Source organism: Arachis duranensis, chromosome 7, assembly GCF_000817695.3.
Source record: "Arachis duranensis cultivar V14167 chromosome 7, aradu.V14167.gnm2.J7QH, whole genome shotgun sequence".
NCBI lineage: Eukaryota > Viridiplantae > Streptophyta > Magnoliopsida > Fabales > Fabaceae > Arachis > Arachis duranensis.
Genome location: NC_029778.3, coordinates 41,420,149 through 41,439,970, shown reverse-complemented (window position 1 = coordinate 41,439,970; position 19,822 = coordinate 41,420,149). Strand labels below are relative to the sequence as shown.

General features: G+C 29.9%; 1 protein-coding gene and 1 long non-coding RNA gene across 13 annotated transcripts; both read right to left on the bottom strand.

Moving 5' to 3' along the window:
* Positions 1-2,281: 2,281 nt before the first annotated feature.
* On the bottom strand, positions 2,282-7,272 carry LOC107458785 (peroxidase 7). The gene is made up of 3 exons (XM_016076991.3): positions 6,970-7,272; positions 3,539-3,944; positions 2,282-2,747 (listed from the first exon to the last, which is right to left on the bottom strand). Exons 1-3 carry the CDS (start codon positions 7,246-7,248, stop codon positions 2,401-2,403), a joined length of 1,032 nt encoding a protein of 343 aa, XP_015932477.1. The 5' UTR covers positions 7,249-7,272; the 3' UTR covers positions 2,282-2,400.
* A 1,731-nt stretch (positions 7,273-9,003) lies between these two features.
* LOC110274099 (uncharacterized) lies at positions 9,004-19,275 on the bottom strand. Of its 12 annotated transcripts, none has more exons than XR_008001344.1 (13): positions 18,811-19,269; positions 18,459-18,556; positions 18,089-18,200; positions 16,923-17,024; positions 16,456-16,522; positions 16,122-16,208; positions 15,596-15,759; positions 14,620-14,688; positions 13,182-13,271; positions 12,185-12,217; positions 11,947-12,074; positions 9,590-9,688; positions 9,004-9,465 (listed from the first exon to the last, which is right to left on the bottom strand). It is a non-coding gene; the product is annotated as an uncharacterized LOC110274099 (long non-coding RNA). The 12 variants fall into 12 exon arrangements; XR_008001343.1 differs by having other exon boundaries at positions 9,590-9,674; XR_008001348.1 differs by lacking the exon at positions 16,923-17,024 and adding an exon at positions 16,735-16,785 and having other exon boundaries at positions 9,004-9,688; positions 17,343-18,200; positions 18,811-19,275.
* Between the last annotated feature and the right edge of the window lie 547 nt (positions 19,276-19,822).

The following is a 19,822-nucleotide window of genomic DNA, read 5'->3' as shown; positions in this document are numbered from 1 at the left end:
TAAAGCTACAAAAATCTTAAAAAAACATACCGTTGTAAGAAATTTAATAGATTGTGTTGTATTTCTAATTGATTGAATACGAAAAAATTTATATTCTAACGCACATTTTAATCGATTGTGTTATACTTTTTATTCTGATGTGGATGGATTTTTGAGGTATAGTTCGTCTTTTGACAAATAACAATAAATTTTTCGTCAGGTTGCAGTAAAAGAACAATGGCTGAATACTCTATAAAAGATACTCCGTCGTTCAAGTCAATAAATATATAATAAGTTCTATATTACTTATTAAAGTGTTATGATTTGTTTAAGTACTTATTATTGATAACCGATTGGAGTTAAACAATCAATTGTTGCTTTAAAGAATGAATTGTTAGTTTGAAATTCAAATTTTATAGCAGCTAGTTGAATAATCAATTGTTACATAAAAGAATCTATTGTTTCTTTGACAGAAAGTCTATAACAATTAATTTTGACTAAATGACTCAAATATATACCTACCTAACAATATTCTAATGCTTGGAAATTGCTATAAATAAGTGTGATGAAGCATCTTTTTAGATAACAACAAGTATTTTAAGGATACTTGACATTCATATCAATTTTTATATAATTCAAAATATTTTTTACACAAAATTAAGAAATATATACGTGTCCGTTTTATTATAACTCAAGTATGAAAGGAGAATTTTATAGCTCTTCTTGTTGAGAGACTTAGAGTATGATTCCCTTAGAGTGGGACTTGTTATACACCATAGTCAGTGTAGATCCCAAAGAAATATATTAAGTACTCAAGGCAAAAAAACTTAAAAAATTGGGATTTCTTAAGGTGTATTATTTTATTTTTTGTTATACATTATAAATAAATTGATAGATAGATAAATAAAAAAAATTTCGTAAAATAAAATATTTTTTCAAATATGTAATATTAGAATTTAAATCATAAATTAATATTTTTTATATTATAATTTTTTTGTAGACTTAGATAATTTAGTATGTAAAACTATAAGATTAATGTTAAATTGATTATATAAATATTATTTTTCATGATAAAATAAATATAATTTTAAAATAGATACTTTTTATTTTATTGCAATGAATGACATGATAATTTTGTATAAAATTTAAAATCTTATATGTTATTTCATTCATCATAACACTACTTTAAACTCTTTTTTAATAATATATTATAATATAATTATAATAAATAGATTGTTTCAAGATTAGTAGTGATATGAGTCATCCTAATCTTAAGATACTTAAGGAAAAAAATATCTTATAATATTTATTCAAACAGTAAAATTCTTAACTTGATTAAGGATTAAACATAGATATCAATAGCCTAATAACTAGTATAGGTCTTTTTATACCACTTTTTAACTTCACATCCCTTAATATTTTAATCCTATTTGAGTTATAACTTGGAACTTAGATGTGCATGATCTCTTTCAGTTTGTATGTGCAGATGAGACTCTATACAATATGAGTGCACATTATATTGATTTATAATGCATGCGTTTGTGCAAAATCTGCTAAAATGTAAAAACTTGATGCATTGAACAACTATTAGCAACATTATTGGGCTTCTAAGGCTATTTGCTTGAACTTGAGCACAATAATATAGAAATGAACTTAATCAACTTGAGTTGGTTGAGTGGTTAATTAGTTCACTTGTCTATTTAAATAAGGATAATGTTAGGTAACTAATGACTTTTTTGAACATTATGAACAACTAATTCACTAAATGTGCGGATGGTTATTCTAAGATTTAGGTGGATAATTTAGGAGTATAATATGTTTTTACTTTATTGGGCCATTATTCACATTGTTGGCCAACGACAAATCCTTAAATAACACTCAAATTCGCGACAAATTAGTCTTTGTCTTATCGCGTTAGAAAATACCGTAAACAATCAAAGTAAAAAAAATAAACTTCACAATAACTTTTAGCAAATGATTTTTTAAAAAATTACTTATTTTTCTTTTATCTTTTTTTAAAAATTTTTTTATAGTAGGCAAAAATTATTTTACGTTTAGATATATTTTTAAAGAAAGTTTTTAAATACTAAAAATGTATTTTGTTTTTATTTTTTTAAATAAAATATTATTAGCTTTTAAAAAAATATAAATTTTTTTAAATAAAAATACTTTTCTTAAAAAATATATCCAAACAAATTTAAAATTTAATAAAAATATATTTTTTTATTAAAAATATATATTTTTTACTTTAATAAGCAATCCAAACTAACACTTAAAATACGTAGAGTACTAACTTCCTGCATTGTTGCACATAAATATATATATAAAAAAATTATTTAGTTATTGAAAAAAGAACCATTGAAAAGATGAACCATTTAACGACACATAAGTAGGTCTCCCACACACCACTTCCAAATCGAATCAGGCACCATTGACATAGTTGCAGTTCACTCTGATTTCACCTTTATCAGTTGACCCAGTGAGAACCCCGACATTCCCAAGCTTCACCATTGACACTGCAAACTGGCTTCTGAAAAGGAAAGGCTGTGTTGCAAATGCTTCAACAAAAGGAGCAGTCCTTGCATCTGAATAGAGTGATTGATCTGTTGACAATAACCCAACCTTCCTCATAAGGTTTGTGTAATATGTTGTGTCAAAAGTCCTTGGTGTTATGGCATCAAGGTACACCAAATCCGACTCCCTTTTGCACCTTTTCCGTAACAACATCAAGTAATTCACATTTAATGACGGATCAGGCTTCCCGGTACCTGTGTTCACAAATATATGTACAAATTTTAAACATGGCACAATATGATATGCGTGAATATACTAATTTTATTTTATATATATATATATATATAAAATGAAGTTGTAACGAGTGTAAGTTTAGGTGCATTTAAAGTTTTGAGAATCGGATCAAACTGACCATATAACTTGATTAATCGAAATCATCTCACATGCCAAAAATTAAGTATAAGCAAATTGGTTAAAAATTAGTGAATTAGATAAAATTTTCTATGGTTTTTTTAGGAAATCTGAATAATAAAATATTTTAAAAAATATATTTTATCTATAAATATATTATTTATTACATTCTATTCATTCAATCTCTATTAAATCTCTAAATTTTGAATTTTTAGTTTTACCGATATAATATACGACTTATCCGATTTTAAGAAATTTGAGTTCAATAAATAAAGTAGACTTAACTGTTATTAAAAAAAAGTAGTAGTGATAAGCGTTGTATTATTAGAATTACGTGAAATGTGTAATATTTTCGTAATACTTTCTCCTTGGATTTCCTTATTAAAATATATTTCTTCTCACATACACATATTTTTCATAAGAGAAAAATATCAAGCAAAAAATTGTTCATATATTACATGTCGCACAATCACAATTAGTCCTAACTCATTTATATTTATTATAAAAAAAGTTTAAAAAATTAATAAATTTATTAAGATAGCAATGTTTGATATAATGATCTAAATACATATCTAAATATATAATATGCATATGTGAATAAAATGGAGTCTTTATGTATGATAGCATATATTACCATTAAAGTTATAAAGCCTATCCATGAACGAGTGGCAAGTGCTCCTCCCAACTGTGTGTGAGCCTGAGAGAGCAACCAAATCAAGCATGTCTAGGCCAATTCCTTGTAAGAATTCAAGAAGGGTTGTGATGTTTTCATGGCCATGGGGGACCATACTAGCTTCCCTAGCTAAGGAAGTTCGACCGTCTTTGCGGCCGAATGGGACTTCCCAAAATGGTCCCCCGGCTAGAATTGTGGCATCTCTTGCAGCGGCAGTTAGAATGTCGGCGCAAGAGACTGTTTCTGGACACCTTCTCTCTAGCTCGGATTTAATTTCATCAATCAATTGAAAACCTTTGAGGGTTCTGCTCTCAAATGCACTTCTCTCGCTACCTTTATGGTTAAGCAAAATTGATCCATCGCATCCCTGCAAGATTTTGATCAATTGCAAGGTATCAAATAAACAAGCAAACAATTCATGTCACGTCTAATAGAAGTTTTAGCGATTCATTATCATTACGTTAGCAGTATATATACTTGAGGAAGGAGTTACCAAAGAAAGAAAACTGATTAAGTCCTATATATTTGTGTAGTAAACTATTATTGACTCCCAAAAATTTAATTTTTGGCAAAATGGACATTTAAAAAAGAAATGACATATTAGCTTTTGAAAGATTTATTTTATTTGACAAACGGTACCAAATACGAGAAAACATACTTTATAAATGTTTTAGAGAATAAATTTTGATATGATTTTTTATAAGTCTTTCTAAAAAAAATAAGTTTTTGATCCTCTAAATTTAGTGATTTTACTTTAAGTAATCTTTTTTTAGATTTTAAACACAAATGGCTAATTTTTTTAAGGAAAAACTATCATTTGTACCCATAAATTTTGTGAACGCTAACAAAAGTACCCATCAAACAAGAAAACTAACGTTGTATCCATGAAAGATGGGTTCCGTGTGATAATAATACCCAAATTGTGATTTTTCGTTAACTTTTTAATAAATTTCCTAAATTACCCCTTTTATCTTTTTCCCCAAATTCCAAATTTCACAACCCTCATCCTTTGTCTTCCTTTGCCACCGCCAGTCACCATTCCCTTAAGACTAAGCACCTGATGTCTTCCTCCAACCTTTATCCTCAATCTCCATCTCTCTTTATTCCAATCCTAATTTGTTCTCCAAATCTAAATCCAAATCAACTTTAACATCATTACCCTTGTTGTTTCTTTCTTCTTAGGATGCAACAACAATACTAAGAAAGCACACCCTTTTCAAACTCTTCAACATCTTCAACCTGAATATTGTTGTTCTTTTTATTCCAAAGCTATAAATAGCAGAATTCAGCAACCAGAACCAACAAGAGGCCAGTGGCCATGGACGGTCCCTTTCCAACGATGACTCCAAACACTGCTCAGCTGTCGATCTGTAGAAAAAGGAGCTACTGTTAGAGTATCTTCATGCTATTTGGTGGACTGATATTCGCATTGCAGCCACCGTTGCTGCTCAGGCTAGGCTTCTGAGGCCACCGCAGAACCCTCTAGAAGGTTGTGGTGGTAGTAACGTTATTGTTAAAGGATCTTGTTTCATTTTGAATACTGGAGAACAAGGAGAAATAATGGTGGCGGGATACATTGATGAGGATGAGCTTCTGAACATGCCGAGTATGATCGAAGACATGGCCAGGAGAATGCAGGGTGAAGAAGGACCCACACTCTGATCCCAAGCCCACCTTTGACGATGATATCATCAGCAAGTACTACTCTTTCGGTGAGTTCCCAGCAAAGCTTTTCCTCTGCAACAAATGCGATCAAGGCTATCACATCTTCTACTCCGACCTATCCTTCCTTCCATTCCCAAAGGCTCTTGATTCTGCGCCTCTTGTTCCCACAGTGACACCAAGAAACCAAAATGTATGTTTTTTTTGTTAATTTCAAACTTCTTTTTTCTTTTTCTGCATCAAATCTACAAATCCATAATATTTAAACAATAATCTCAGATAATTAATAATCTACAGTTTTTAATCTTTTTAATTTTTTTGGTGGCTGGCAACAGCAGAGGAAGACGAAGGGTGAGAGTGGTGAATGTTTGAAATTTGGGGAAGAAAATAAAAGGGGTAATTTGGGAATTTTATTAAAAAGTCAACAAAAAATTATGGTTTGGGTACTATTGTCACACATAATCCATCTTTCATGGTACAACGTTAGTTTTCTTGTTTGATGGGTACTTTTGTCAACGTTTGCAAAATTCATGGATACAAATGGTAGTTTTTCCTTTTTTTAAAAAGAAGAGCAATGTTTAGAAGTTAATTTTTTTTAGCCAACATTAATTTTTTTAAAATTATTTTATTTAGTTAAAATTTTAGATCCTAAATCATAAATATTTAATACTAAATTTTAAATTATAAATTTTGAACTCTAACTCATTCAAAAAATTAGAATTTTTCAATTAAAAGAATTAACTAATGTTAGTAACTAAAATTTAGTTTCCTATGTTTTTGCTCGTCAAAATGTTCCTACCTAATATGTATCAAGTGAATCTGTTATCTATCACTTATAAAAAAGAAAAATAGTACATTTGTTATATTGAAATAATCTTCTTGTTTCTTTCTTTCTTTTGAGAGCCATTTTATTAAAAATTGAACTTATTACAGTCAAACTAATTAATAATTAACTCTATTTCAATAGATTTTGGAATAAAATAAATTTTGCATACTCGTTCATTTGAAACATATTGTCCAATTTGAAATTTTTTTTTTATCAAAGATAGGGAGATTCGAACGAATAAATACCCATTTTGGTCCCTGAGATTCACGTGATTATTCATTTTGGTTCTTGAAATTCAAAATTACCTATACTGGTCCTTCAGATTCAAGTTTAGGCACCAATGTGGCCCCTCGATTCTTTTCGGTGATGATTAGGCTAACGGAGTGCTCAGATGACACCCTTTCTACCACAATGGATGATGGGTAAATGACGTTGTTTATCCTTGGCACCCAAACAAGTCAGAAATCTCATCATTTTGTATATAAAGGGAAAAGAAACGATGGAGACCCAAAATAAAGTATTCGTCTTCTTCTCTACCTCTACTATTCTTCATTTCTAACTTGTTTGGACGCCAAAAGTAAACGATGTCGTTTACTCATCATCCAGCGTGGTAAGGAGGGTGCAATCTCAGTACGGAAAGAATTGAGGGACCATGTTTGTGCCTGGACTTGAATCTGGAGGACCAACATAGGTAATTTTGAATTTCAGGGATCAAAATAAGTAATTGCGTGAATCTCAGGGACCAAAATGGGAACTTACTCAGATTCGAACTCGTTATCTCTCTTAGATGAGTATGGAGAGACTATGCCATTTGAGTTATAACTCTTATTCTATTTGAAATTGGAATAAAGGAATAATGCATGAGCACAGAAATTAATTAATAGAGATTAAGTTATGTGATTACTCTGACGGCACAGTCATGGAAGTGCAAGCGGATTATGGCAGGGGCCAGTGTGGGGTCCTTCTTAATCCATGCGGAAACCTTCTGTGAGATAATGCCTTCAGCATCGGGGCATTTTCTATGATAGTAATCAATTGACAACGATGCTTTGGGACGATGTAATGATGAAGAGTTCAATGTTTTCTTGAGCACATTTCCTTGACCATAAGCCACACTTGAAATGGTGATAAGCTCCAACATGACCAAAATAAGGAACAAGGAAAAACAATAGTGGTGCTTCATGTTTCTGGGTGAAATAATGTTTGGTGCATTGTTATGAGAGGAGTTATGCACGTATTTAAGGCATTTTGGATTCACAAAAACGTGCTAAGCACTCACTTCGCGTAAGGTTGACATTCCAACGCGTAGATTATATATTTGCACCTTTGGCACTTCTCACCAGTTTCTCAAGAAACTAACAGGTTTCACTTGGTGAAGATAATGAGATCACAATAATAATTAAGAAGTAAGAACTATAGGTGTCGGCAGAGATTTGAGTTCTCACGTCATGGTTTTATTTCAACATGATTAGTAATTAACCAGAATCATATGTTATATATTTTATTGTTTTTGATAACAATTTCAGTTACTGAGTTTAATGGTTGCATTTTCCTTTCTATTAACAAGTAAAAAGATTAATTATTTTTTTCAAAAATGCTACCAAAAATATGAGTTATACTCTAAAATTAACTACAAAAAATCAGTAATAATGTATTTCTATATAAATAGACTAGCAGAAGCCCCGTGCCATGCACGGGTGGAAGATTTCTATTTGCTAAATTCTTTTATTTAATTATGTTTATAAAAAAATTATTGTTATTTATTAAAAAAATACGTGTAATATATTTTGATTTAAAAAATAAATAATATTTTAATTAAATCATTTTTAACAAAAGACACACTAAAATTCGACACTTATCAAAATATTATCCTTTGAATAATTTTTTTAAAAGAGGCATGGCTTAAAGCTAATGGTGCATACTTTTTTATTTAATATTTTAGTTATGTATTTAGATTATTTCCATATGTCATATGTTCTCCCGAAAAATTATAACAAAAAAAATACCTATGTCTCTAAATAATTTAACATTAATTTGTATCTTTTTACTATCTTTTTGAATTGACAATTTTAAGAAAAATTTTAACTAAATTTAAAAACAAATAAATACATTTATTGTAATATAAAAATAAAAGTAACTATTGAATTTTTTTTAACTAATTAATTATTAAGATTATTTTTTTTATGACCATATCAATTCAAAATTTGAATTATCTTTTTCTTTTGGTATAATTATGCCAACATAATATGTAACATATACTTAATCATGTGATTCAAAAACTAATTAATTCAATTTAAAAAACTACAAAATATTAAATAAACATAAAAAAATGAAAAATATAGTCATCGTAATTAACAACTGATTTTATAAGTTTATAATGATTAGTTTGTGGCATAAATTGAAATATAATAATAAAGCAAACATAAAATAAACATGAAGTGTATTCGTATTGCCTTCCTAAAAATATTTTAGAAAATAAATTTTAATTTTACTAATATGGGACAAAGAAAATTAAAATATCAATAATATCCCTATCACAAAATTGAGATATGATGTATATATTTAGATTAGGAATTCAATCTTGAACTGAGAGCAAAAGTGAAATATGTGAAAAATAAAGCCAAAATCTCTAAACTCGAGCAGAATAAACATTTCATAGATCAAACATTTTTCATAGAGCTCTGGTAAAGTTAAAGGGAAGTGTCAATAAAAAGTTAAAACAAAAAATATACTATTTTATCACTTAGGCTAAATTAACTAATTTGGCCAACACGTTTCTAAGAAATCCATCTAAAAGACAGTTAACAAAGAATCAGTTACAAATTGTTTTATAGAGAAATTGCATAAGAATTCAAGCATGCACATACATTCATCTAAATCCTATAAAACATTCACTTGCCAAAAGCAAATAGGTGAAGCAATAGTCTAAAATATGGAATGAGATTTTAACATCATAAAGGAGGTACTTCACTTTATTGAATTTCAAAGAAATAACTGAACTACAACATAAAGGACTGCACAATTAATTTGCCTAGCGGTTAATGATATTGTGTCCACACTCCACATCCTAACACTATTAATTACATTTGAAATAAGCCCAATACAAATGCACAAAGCATTCCATACAGAAGATAAAAACATTTTAATCCACACATCTCCTACATCACAACCCAAAATATGAAATGCTTACATGGACACAACCAAAATATCTAATGCCCTGTTAGTCCTAATCAGTAGCTCTAGTTAACTGGCATGGGCAGTCATCTCATTTAACACGCAGACTCATCTCCAGAGCCATGAGACTCATCAAATTCCAGCATCAAGGATCTTATCAACCTCTTCCAAGGAAAGATGCTCCTCTTTTCTCAACAGAGCATTGTTTAAGACCAATCACATACTCCTAATTTAAAAAAATGTATGAAAATTGAAACCAAATTATAGAGATAATTACAAATAGCCATAGTCAAACAAATCCAAAAATAAAAGTTAATACCCTTTTAGAAAAATAATTTAACATTACTCACCTCCTAACTTTCATCAACTTCATCACATGAATTTTTAGAATGATCTAATTCATTTAACTTGTCTCTCACAGCATGAATAGACTTTCTGTTGAGAGCACACTATTATAGCACATAAGAATAGTTTGAATTTAAGCGGGCTCAAAAAAAGGGGGGCAAAGTGGAACAAAATAGCGAAACTGCTATAAATCCTATACCCTAACCTAATATTAGGAGAGAAATACAGCAAATATAAATAGAGCAATTGCTCAGATCGAAGAATGAGGACAGACTTGGAATCCTATACCTTAACCTAATATTAGGAGAAAAATAGAGCAAAGAGATGTGAAAAATAACACGTAAATTAACACGGTTCCCTCTAAACCCTAACCTAATGCATAGATAAAGAGAGAGAAGAGGAATAGAACAAAAACAACACGATGTCAGTATAAGGATAAAAGCAAGAATCAAAAGAAAAAAGCCTATGCATAAATCTAGGGGATGGCAGGCTTAGGTAATGAGCACACCTTTTTGCTATGCATAAATCTAGGGGATGGCAGGCTTAGTAATGAGCACACCTTTTTGTTTAAATATCATAATTTTAGTAGGCTTTCTATATAATTAGATTTCTAATAAAAAAATATATCATATTCCAACGAAGATACACACAAGCTAATTATTTATTTAACTAAATTTTTAAGAGATAGGACATCAATAAACTTAGAAAATTATGCTAAAAGAAAAATAATAAAATATACAATCAAGAAATTAAGAGATAAACAAAAGAGAGTAACAAATAAGGATAAACTACTTACTAATTTTATTCCAATAATGAGAAAAACAAAATATGTATTTATAAAGTAACTAATCAAGAATTTAAAAAACCAAAAATAAATTTATTAACTTATTTTTTGCTCATGTATGAGCTTTCATATATTAGAAAAAGTAAAGATTATAAACCCACTTAAAAGAACACACAAAAATAACTTATATAAAAATAAGCAAGTAGTTGTATTGAAAAAATGTTTATGATACCTATAAAAACAACATGGGCATCATATAGAAATAACAACCCTTATTATTTACTCCCACAGAAATAGAAAACAAAAACATGAAAGATTCAATCAAGAATTAAAGAAATAAACAAAAGAGAGTAACATATAAGAATAGCCTTCTTACTAATTTGATTTTAAAAAATACGGCAACGAAATATAGAATATTCTACTTTTTTAACACAGAAACTTTTTGAAATTAAATGTATAAAAATGTATCACTTGTAAAAATATTTCAAAAGTTCTCTAAAAATAAACATTAAAAAACACACGAAAAAACATAATCAGCATTAATTAGAATTAAAAAAATAAAGGAAAGAAAACTATATTTGACTCTCAATTCCTTTGTGTACAAAATTTCAAAAGAAGAAAAATGGCCAAAATGTTGATGATAATTGTAAAATCAATATGGACTTCATACAAATAACAATCCTTATTAGAAGAAAAAAAATAAAAAGGCAAAAATCTAAATCTAACTATAAATTCTTTTCAATAAAAAAAATAAAAAAAATGTTCATGATACTTATAAAACCAACATGGAGCTCATATATTAACAATCCCGAGCATTTAATCCCACAGAAACAGAAAACAAGAAAACGGATCATTCAATCAAGAAATAAAAAAAATAAACAAGAGAGAGTAAGACCAACACAAAAAAAAAAAAAAAAGAAATAACCCTATAGAGAGAGAAGATATCAAATAAAAGCCAACATATTATAAAATTCACAACAACAGTGTTAATTATATAAATGAAATTCGGTTACTAAGTTAAAAAATAAAATTTTAGTTAGAAGAAAAAAAATAAAAAGGCAAAAATATAAATCTAAGTATGAATTCCTTTCACTGAAAAAATCAGAAAAAGAAAAGTATTTATGATACTCAAAAATCAGAAAAGGAAAAGTATTTATGATACTTATAAAATCAACATGGAACTCATTAATAACAATTCCAAATATTTACCCCGCAGAAAGAGAAAACAAAAAAATAGATCATTCAATAAAGAAATGAAAAAGTAAACAAAACAGAATAAGGTCCACAAAAAATAACACAGAAATAACCTTAAAGATACATAAGATATCAAATAAAGGCTGAGATATTAGTCCTCCCCTGTGTACGCATGAATTCTGTACAAAATGACTAATTTGTGATTTTAAAATTCTGAAAAACAGCTTATCCTTTCTTAGTTTTTAAACCTTGGTAATTTTTTTAATTAAAAGAATCAAAGCTAGATGCATCATGCACAATAAAGCACAAGACAACCAGCAAGATGCATTCAGAATTAGCATGCTATAGTGAAAAAAAAAAAGTAAAGACCGAAGAATGATTTACCCTTTCGGACTAAACAAAGAAACCACTCAGTTGCTTCTTTCGTTTATTAGGGTCTTTTGACACCTTTTCACTTTCCATCTTTCCCATTGCCTTTGAAGACACTCATTCTTTTCTTAGTCCCAGCAAACCTGACAATACACAAACATCACCAAATAGCACAACTGCACGAGACACCCAAATATAAATATTTAACGCCTTAAATTTTATATAAAAATAAGCAAGTAGTAGTATAACTTACTTGCCCAAAAAGCCTTTTCTCCCAAGCCAAGAGCTGCACCACAATTAAAGAACAGGTGAGTCAGGAACAAAAAGTATATAAATAGCATCCAACTATCCAAGTAAAACTCAAGTGGTGTACAATTATGTATATAAGCGTATGTCAGTTACCACATTCACAACAGCAGCGCTTATTATACTAATCAAATATGGCTACTAACCTACGACATGTAGCGTTAATCAGAATTAAAAAAAAAACTCAAAAAATTAAAATTGACTCTCAATTCGTGTGTGCAAAATTTCAAAGAAAGAAAAATGAAATCAAATGTTCATGATACTTGTCAAATCAATATGGACCTCAAATCCTTACTAATTTTATACAAATAAAATCTGGTTACTAAAAACAAATAATTTTAATATGAAAAAAATAAGAAAGGCACAACGCAAAATTTCACTCTCAAATCTTTTCTGTCCAAACTTTCAGAACAAAAATAAAAAAAAATGTTTGATACCTATAAAATCAACATGGACATCATGTAGAAATAACAAACCGATTATTTACCCCAATAGAAATAAAAAACTAAAAAAAATAAAAGATTCAATCAAGAGAGAAAGAACTAAACAAAAGAGAGTAAGGCCCACAAAAAATAACAAAGAAATAACCATAAAGAAATAGAAAATATCAAATAAAAGCCAGCATATTAGTCCTCCCCTTTATATGCATGAATTTTGTATAAAATGACTAATTTGTGATTTTAAAATTCTGAAAGACAGCATATCCTTCCTAGTTTATAAACCTTAGTAATTTTTTAAATTAAAATAAGTCCTATAGTTGTGAAACAACTTTAGATTTTTTTTTTCACCACCACTGCATTTTTAAATGAAATTCACTGACCCTAACAGATCCACTTTCACAAACATTTTTACTACATTACTTGGAGAAGAAGCAGGAAAGAAAAAAATGGGAGATTCATGTAAAAATATTTAACAAATTAAGCTTCAAAGCTACATTCACAAACCTAAGAATCAATAAGTTGGCAATCCTATCAATTTGCTCCCCATATGCTGCTGCATTTATTAACTCGTCTCTAACTGAATCATTCTGCCTACTAAAAATATATACAAACAATTTCAAGTGATGAAGTAGTTACCACAAGTCCACAACAGAATACTTGCCAACCAATGAAAAATAACAGTCAAGATGCATAGTATAAGGAGAAAATGAAATGAAAAGCTCTCGAGACAGATAACAATACAGTGAAGATGCTTAGTATAAAAAAATCATTCACATAGAATCATGTATAATTAAATAAAGAAATGAAGACGACGAAAAAATAAATAAAAGCTCCAAATAATACACCAAGACTGAGAACAAAGAACAAAAAAAATCTGAGATCTTGGAATGGAAAGAATATAAAATTAAAAAATTTGGAAGCTCGTCATGTAATTGAAGATATTTTAGTATTTTCAGCTCCACAAATAACCTCCAAAAGACGAATGAAAAATCAAAACGAACAAAATAAAATTTCAGTTCTTTAACTCAATTGCAATAACATCCCTTAGCTTAAAGGCATTCATGGTATGTATTTGGTTAGGAATTGCCTTTAATTTGAAAGCATGTCATGTGACTAAATAAGTACTACCCAATTCAAACAACTAAATGGCATGTGATAAACACAGAACAGAATTTATTTATTTGAACAACTAAATAATGTACCTTACCTTCTCCCCATAAAATTTATCTTTTGCCTATTTGGTAATGGCATGTGAAAAATACGTAACATAACTTATATTAGCACACTCAGTAAGAATACCATATTCCGTTTTATGGTGTTTAATGAGATGAGAAAAAATTCAGAAATCCCTTTTTTCCCAAATCAATGGACATTTTCTGATCAAATGAGTAGTACATTGACATAATTACAATACAAAGTAGTAACATGAATTGATCCCTTATGCAATGCTAAATATCTATCAACCAATTATATAAATCAACATTCTAAATCCTAGTAACAACATATGATGAGATCTGAAAAGAATGGTTTCAATCTCGTACCTTTGCGTGACAACAAAAGGAAATTAGAAAAACAATCTTGATATCCAACAATTCTTAATATAAGTCTACTATTTTTCTCATTCAGTAAACTTCTTTTGTTTTCTTCACAGCAAGAATGGATACATTCTCTAAACCAAAGAAAATATTTAAATGGCATAATTTTAGCATAATAATCACATTTAATTTTCATTAGCTCCACAATAGCTTAAAAGACTTAATCTATTATAATCTTATTGGCCTATTTTGAAAAAAAAAAGAGAAATACTAAGACCTCCTAAAAGGTGAGAGAGTATTTTAAACAGGTTCCAAATAAAAATCATGATGCACGCCTATATATAAATAATAAGGCATAGAGGTGAAAAATAACAAAAAATAAAAGTAATATGAATTAAGAGTCATACCTAGCAGTGGCACCGCCGCCACTACAAAACCAGAGCGGACCATCAAAAGCAAACCGTCATCCATCACGCCTATCACTCATAACACGTCAGAATAGAGGGAAACAAAATATGCATTGATAAAATAAGTACCCAAGAAGATAAAAACCAAAAGATCAGAGAAACAACAAAATAAAATAAAGGAACCCAGCGGTTGAAATTACACCATACAGATTTTTAAAGAACTTTCCACTGTTTTAACAGAATAGTATTTCAAAATTGAATGCATAAAAAGGCATAATTTAACAGTTAGAAATATAAGAGATAAACAGCTCCAATGTGAAACAAATGGTGAAAAAAAAAAAGACAAAACAGCAACACTTATTAATTATTTAGTTCAACACCCAAGAAAATAGAAGGGAAAAAAAGATTCAGACAAGGAAAAAAGAAATAAATAAAAGAGAGAAACAAATAACCATAAGTTTCTTACTAATTTTATTTCATAAGAGAGGTAAACAAAATTTGTATTTAGAAAGTAAATAATCAAGAAGATAAAATACCATAAAATCAGAAAACCAGAAAAAAAACAATAAACCAGTGAATACAATTGCACCCTCTAAATACATTAACTTTTGGTCACCATAGCAATTATCACTATTATAAGACTGGTACTGCATGTATCTCTCTCTATAGACTTGATAAAATTAAGGTCAATGGAGAATAAAGAAAAGAAAAAAAAACAACAAAGGTCAATCTGTTTGAGCTTTGTTTTCTTTCTTAATTTCATGTTCTAATCTCCTTTTAATATATATTTTTTTAAGTCACAAACTTATAGGAAGATCAGAAATTGCATCAAAGATTATATGAAAATTTAACAAAACAGTAAGTTCATACTTGCGCTTCTATGTCGTGATTTTTAACGGCAATGGAAGAACAGAAAGAAAAAGTATCAAAAAATCAATTAAAAAGTAAACTTATCAACAGAGGTAGTAGCTATTACCATGAAATTGAAGTTTGAATGAAGGAAAGCGTTGCAGCCGCAGTGGTTTGTTCATTGCTTATCTAGACATTGGGTACTTCACTTCTTCCTACAATCTTACAGCGTACATCACAGGAAAGAGTAACTTCTGGGTTCTGTCTAATTGGCTGTTTTTGGACTTTGCTCTGTATTTATAATTATCGTAAAAATTAAATTAAATTTATGCACGTTTAAAGATTGACAAAAACAAAATGCATAAGTAAAATACTATAGAAATCCATGGCAGAGGAAGAACAGCAATAAAAAATAGCAAAATAGCAATTACAAAAATTAATTTATCAAAAATAGCTCATGCAACAGTTTTTTAATATGGGTAAAAAACTTGTAAACTCTATCTTCTAATGTATTGTATAAAAAAGCAACTTTTTTCAAACTCTGGATATCCAAACATCTCTATTAACGAAATATGATTAATTTTATGAAGAAAAAGTGAGAACAATTTTGAACTAAACAAAGGAACCCATCAAAGTCCATTTAAATCACTTACCTTAAGAAAAAGAGCATTACATGCATACTCTAGTACTGCTCTCTCAATGCGTTTTGCATTAGTCATCAAGAGATCATCTCCAACTAACTGCACAATATTGTAATGAGTAGAAACCATTCAAATAAGATTTCTTATGAATAACATCTCATTGGTAACATGTTAGTATATTTCTAAAACTCTAAAAATATGAATAAAGTTCTTTATAATTTTACCCGTTTTCTGAATTTCTAATAATGAAATCCTAATAGTGTCCTACCCACAAATACAACAATTGTTAAAAACTTCTAATTTGTATGCTTATTCAATATGACTATATTTTTTGAATTTCTTTTACCATGTACAGGAAGTTGAAGATCACGGCCAAAAGATACCACTGGTATTTTTCTAAGAGATGAAGATTTCTGCAAAAAATCAGAACAAAAACCTTTAAACAAAAATTTCTTAAGTCCGTATGTTAGTTCCAGCTCAAATAATTGACCACAGAAAATTGTCAAATATTTCCAAACCTAAATCATTTTCTTCAAATCAAATCCAGCTGATATAAAAGCATGGCCTTTGTTTATTTGTTTTGAGTTAAAAAGAATATATGAAAGTAGCAACGGAAACGAATTACTTTTACAGACTCATCGTTCTCAACTTCCTTCCTCATCATGGATATACCTATCTGACGACATGCAAAAGAATAACATAATGCTCTTGCAGTATTTTTCTTTTGACTAAATTAAAAATTTAAATTAATCATTCAAAGGCATAAAAAATCTTTATGAGTACCTAACAAACTTGTTTTTATAATGGTATTACCTAGTTTTTAGGCAATCTATATAATAATATATAATTCCAATATCCACCCCCCAATGCACAAACAGGAATGTCAAGAACAGCAGGATTTGGAACATTGAGCAACTGCAAAACACGATAATAGATCAAGTTATGGTAAGATTAGGATTGTATGATAAAAGATAAGCTCAACTTATTTGCAAAAGTCACTTGATATACTGGAGGAATGATCAAATATATAAATCTAAACTTAAAAAATCTCCAAGATATGTAAAATAAATGAACTATTAAGGGATAATTCCAAAAAACTTATACAAACAGTAAGAACACACAACTTAGACAACATAATAGAACACATACATAAGAACGGTGGGGAAAAAGTAAAAGGGGTACGAATTCTTTTTTCCTCTGTTTTCATATGTTGTTGTCGGGTTTATAGTGTACCATGGTAAGAAAAGATTTTGAGGAGCCTCCCAATAAGCTTCCTACCTATGAGTGTTGATAACCTTATCTTATATTAGACCAAGAATAACAACCAATCATTTCAATTAGAAACCACAAAGAAAGATCTAAATTGAAGCTCATAGCAGCGTAGACAACAACCTAAAATATAGACACATATGAATGAAGAATAAGTTATTAGATTTAGAGTTGAAGTCTAAATTGACCAAATAAAAAGAAACCACCGTAAGTTTGTTAATAAAGCCAAATTTAAATTCGCATTTTGTAAATAAAGCCAGAATATTATTTGAAGAAATAGAATCCAGAATATCACTAATTATCTGATCCAACTTAACTAACAATACTTGAATATAGTAAAATTAGGCCAAATTCTTTGCAAGCTTTCAGCATCAATTTGTAACAAAAACTATAAAGTAATAAAAGCACTTAAAAAAATACAAAAAACATAGTGAACAGAAGCTCCACAACAAATGCTCACATAAAACAGAAATGACTGAAAGCAAGAATGTAACAAAGCAATTAAGGACTAAAAGGAGCTGTAACAATAGAGCAGTAAAAGAACCGGAAGCTAGTCATTCATCCCTCTTACACCAGATTAACAAATTTCCTAAACTACAACTTGAGGTGTATGCAAGCCTTTCAATTAGAACCCTGCAAGAGTCTTCAAATTTGAGTTTAATAGTTGAACATTTAAAACTCTAACTTATATGTAAGCTTACAAATCTAACCTAAAAGGAGAGTATGAGACATAATCAAGACCAATTTGAGCAAAGAATGCAATAGAAGATGGCTCCCACCATGCTCTCCACATATTCCAACCTGATAAACCAACTCAATGCACTGAAACACATCAAAAAATGAATTCAATGAGATAAAAATTCGAATAAAGAAATGAAGGAAATATGTAACGAAGGGTTATTTCGCGACTTTTCGGAGGCGGGTGTAGGCTTTGAGCACATTGGAAAAAGGGAAGGAATATTTTTTTACATATAACCAACTAATCAAGATGCCAAAAAATTATGAAGACACAAATGAATCAGAATACAACAGAATATATTATAAAAATAGCTATAAACATATGATTCTTAAGGGCTTCACCACAGCTATGAGAATCCTCAGCTTGATCTGGTTTCAGCCCTTTCGATCAGGTTCTGTTTGTGAATACCTCTGTTTTTCTGGTTCCAACAACGAAGAAACTGGCCAAGATTAAAGAGAAATACGAATTAGAAGTTGGAAAACAGGGTTGAAGAGATGGGGTTTGGGAGTATGAGAGAGACAAAGCTCCTTCACCAGTTAAGGTTTCACGTAGAGAGTGGGATGGCGACAGAGAGTTACAGCTGAACCCTCCTTGGCCAAACCCCAAATCAAAGACCACCAACCCACAAAGGAAACCCTAAATCACCGACTCTAAACATACAGCACCAGACAAACAATGAGATCAGCAGAATACCTCCACGAGGACAGCTATGGTTGAGATCTCAACCGAACATGAATTACCAAAGCTGTTCACTTCCCTGAGCGTATTAAGCCCACAACAGAGATCGTAGTGGATCATCATCGCGAGCATCTCCCTGGCTGAAACTCACCATCACCGCCGCCAACGCCAGAACCGTTCTCCCAGACGAATAATTCGCCTACCTCGGTTGGTTAGAGTTTTCAAATCGGGGTTCAGAGAGATGTTCTTCGGGAACTGGGGTATCAAACTACTCGGTGAGAGAGGCAAACGAAGCGTCAATAGCCAGTGATGATATCGACCACAAGAATGGAGTGGGTCATCGAGGAAAGAACGAAGAGGAGGATGGAATTTAGGGTTTTCAAGGAGAAAGAGAAGGGGACGGGTTGAAGTGAAACGCACGGACAGGGGGAGAAGATTAGAAGGCAGAATGTAATGTAACGTGTTTACAATACCGCCGTTCCCTCTTTTTTTAATTCTGGTTAATTGAGAGAATGACACGTGGGGTAATGAGCCACGCCAATTATACAAGTAGTAGATATGTAATTTAGGCTGCGATTGTGGCTAATTTTTTTGGTAATGGATTGGAGAGGTGTGTTATGCATAGTTATAAAAAGTTGGTGTATTTTTTATGGATATGGAGATAATTATTTTTTTAAATTAGAAACTACAAATCGTAATTTTTTTTTAAATTAGAAACTACAAATCGGAGGCTCAGATTTGGGTAGAGGTAGAAAACTGAGGGTCAGATTTTGGATAGAATAGAAAACTGAGCCTCAGTTTTGGGTAGGGATAGAAAACTGAGGGTAAGTTTTGAGTAAAAAAAATCAAAATTCTCTAAATCGGAGGGTCCGATTTACATATTTTAAAAAAATTTTAACGTTAAAGCATAAATCTAAAGGTCAGATTTGTAAATTTTTTTAAAAAAAATGAAAACCACAAATCTGAGGGTCAGATTTGTGATCATCTATACAAAAAAAAAAGCATACCAACTCTCCACATTATTTAA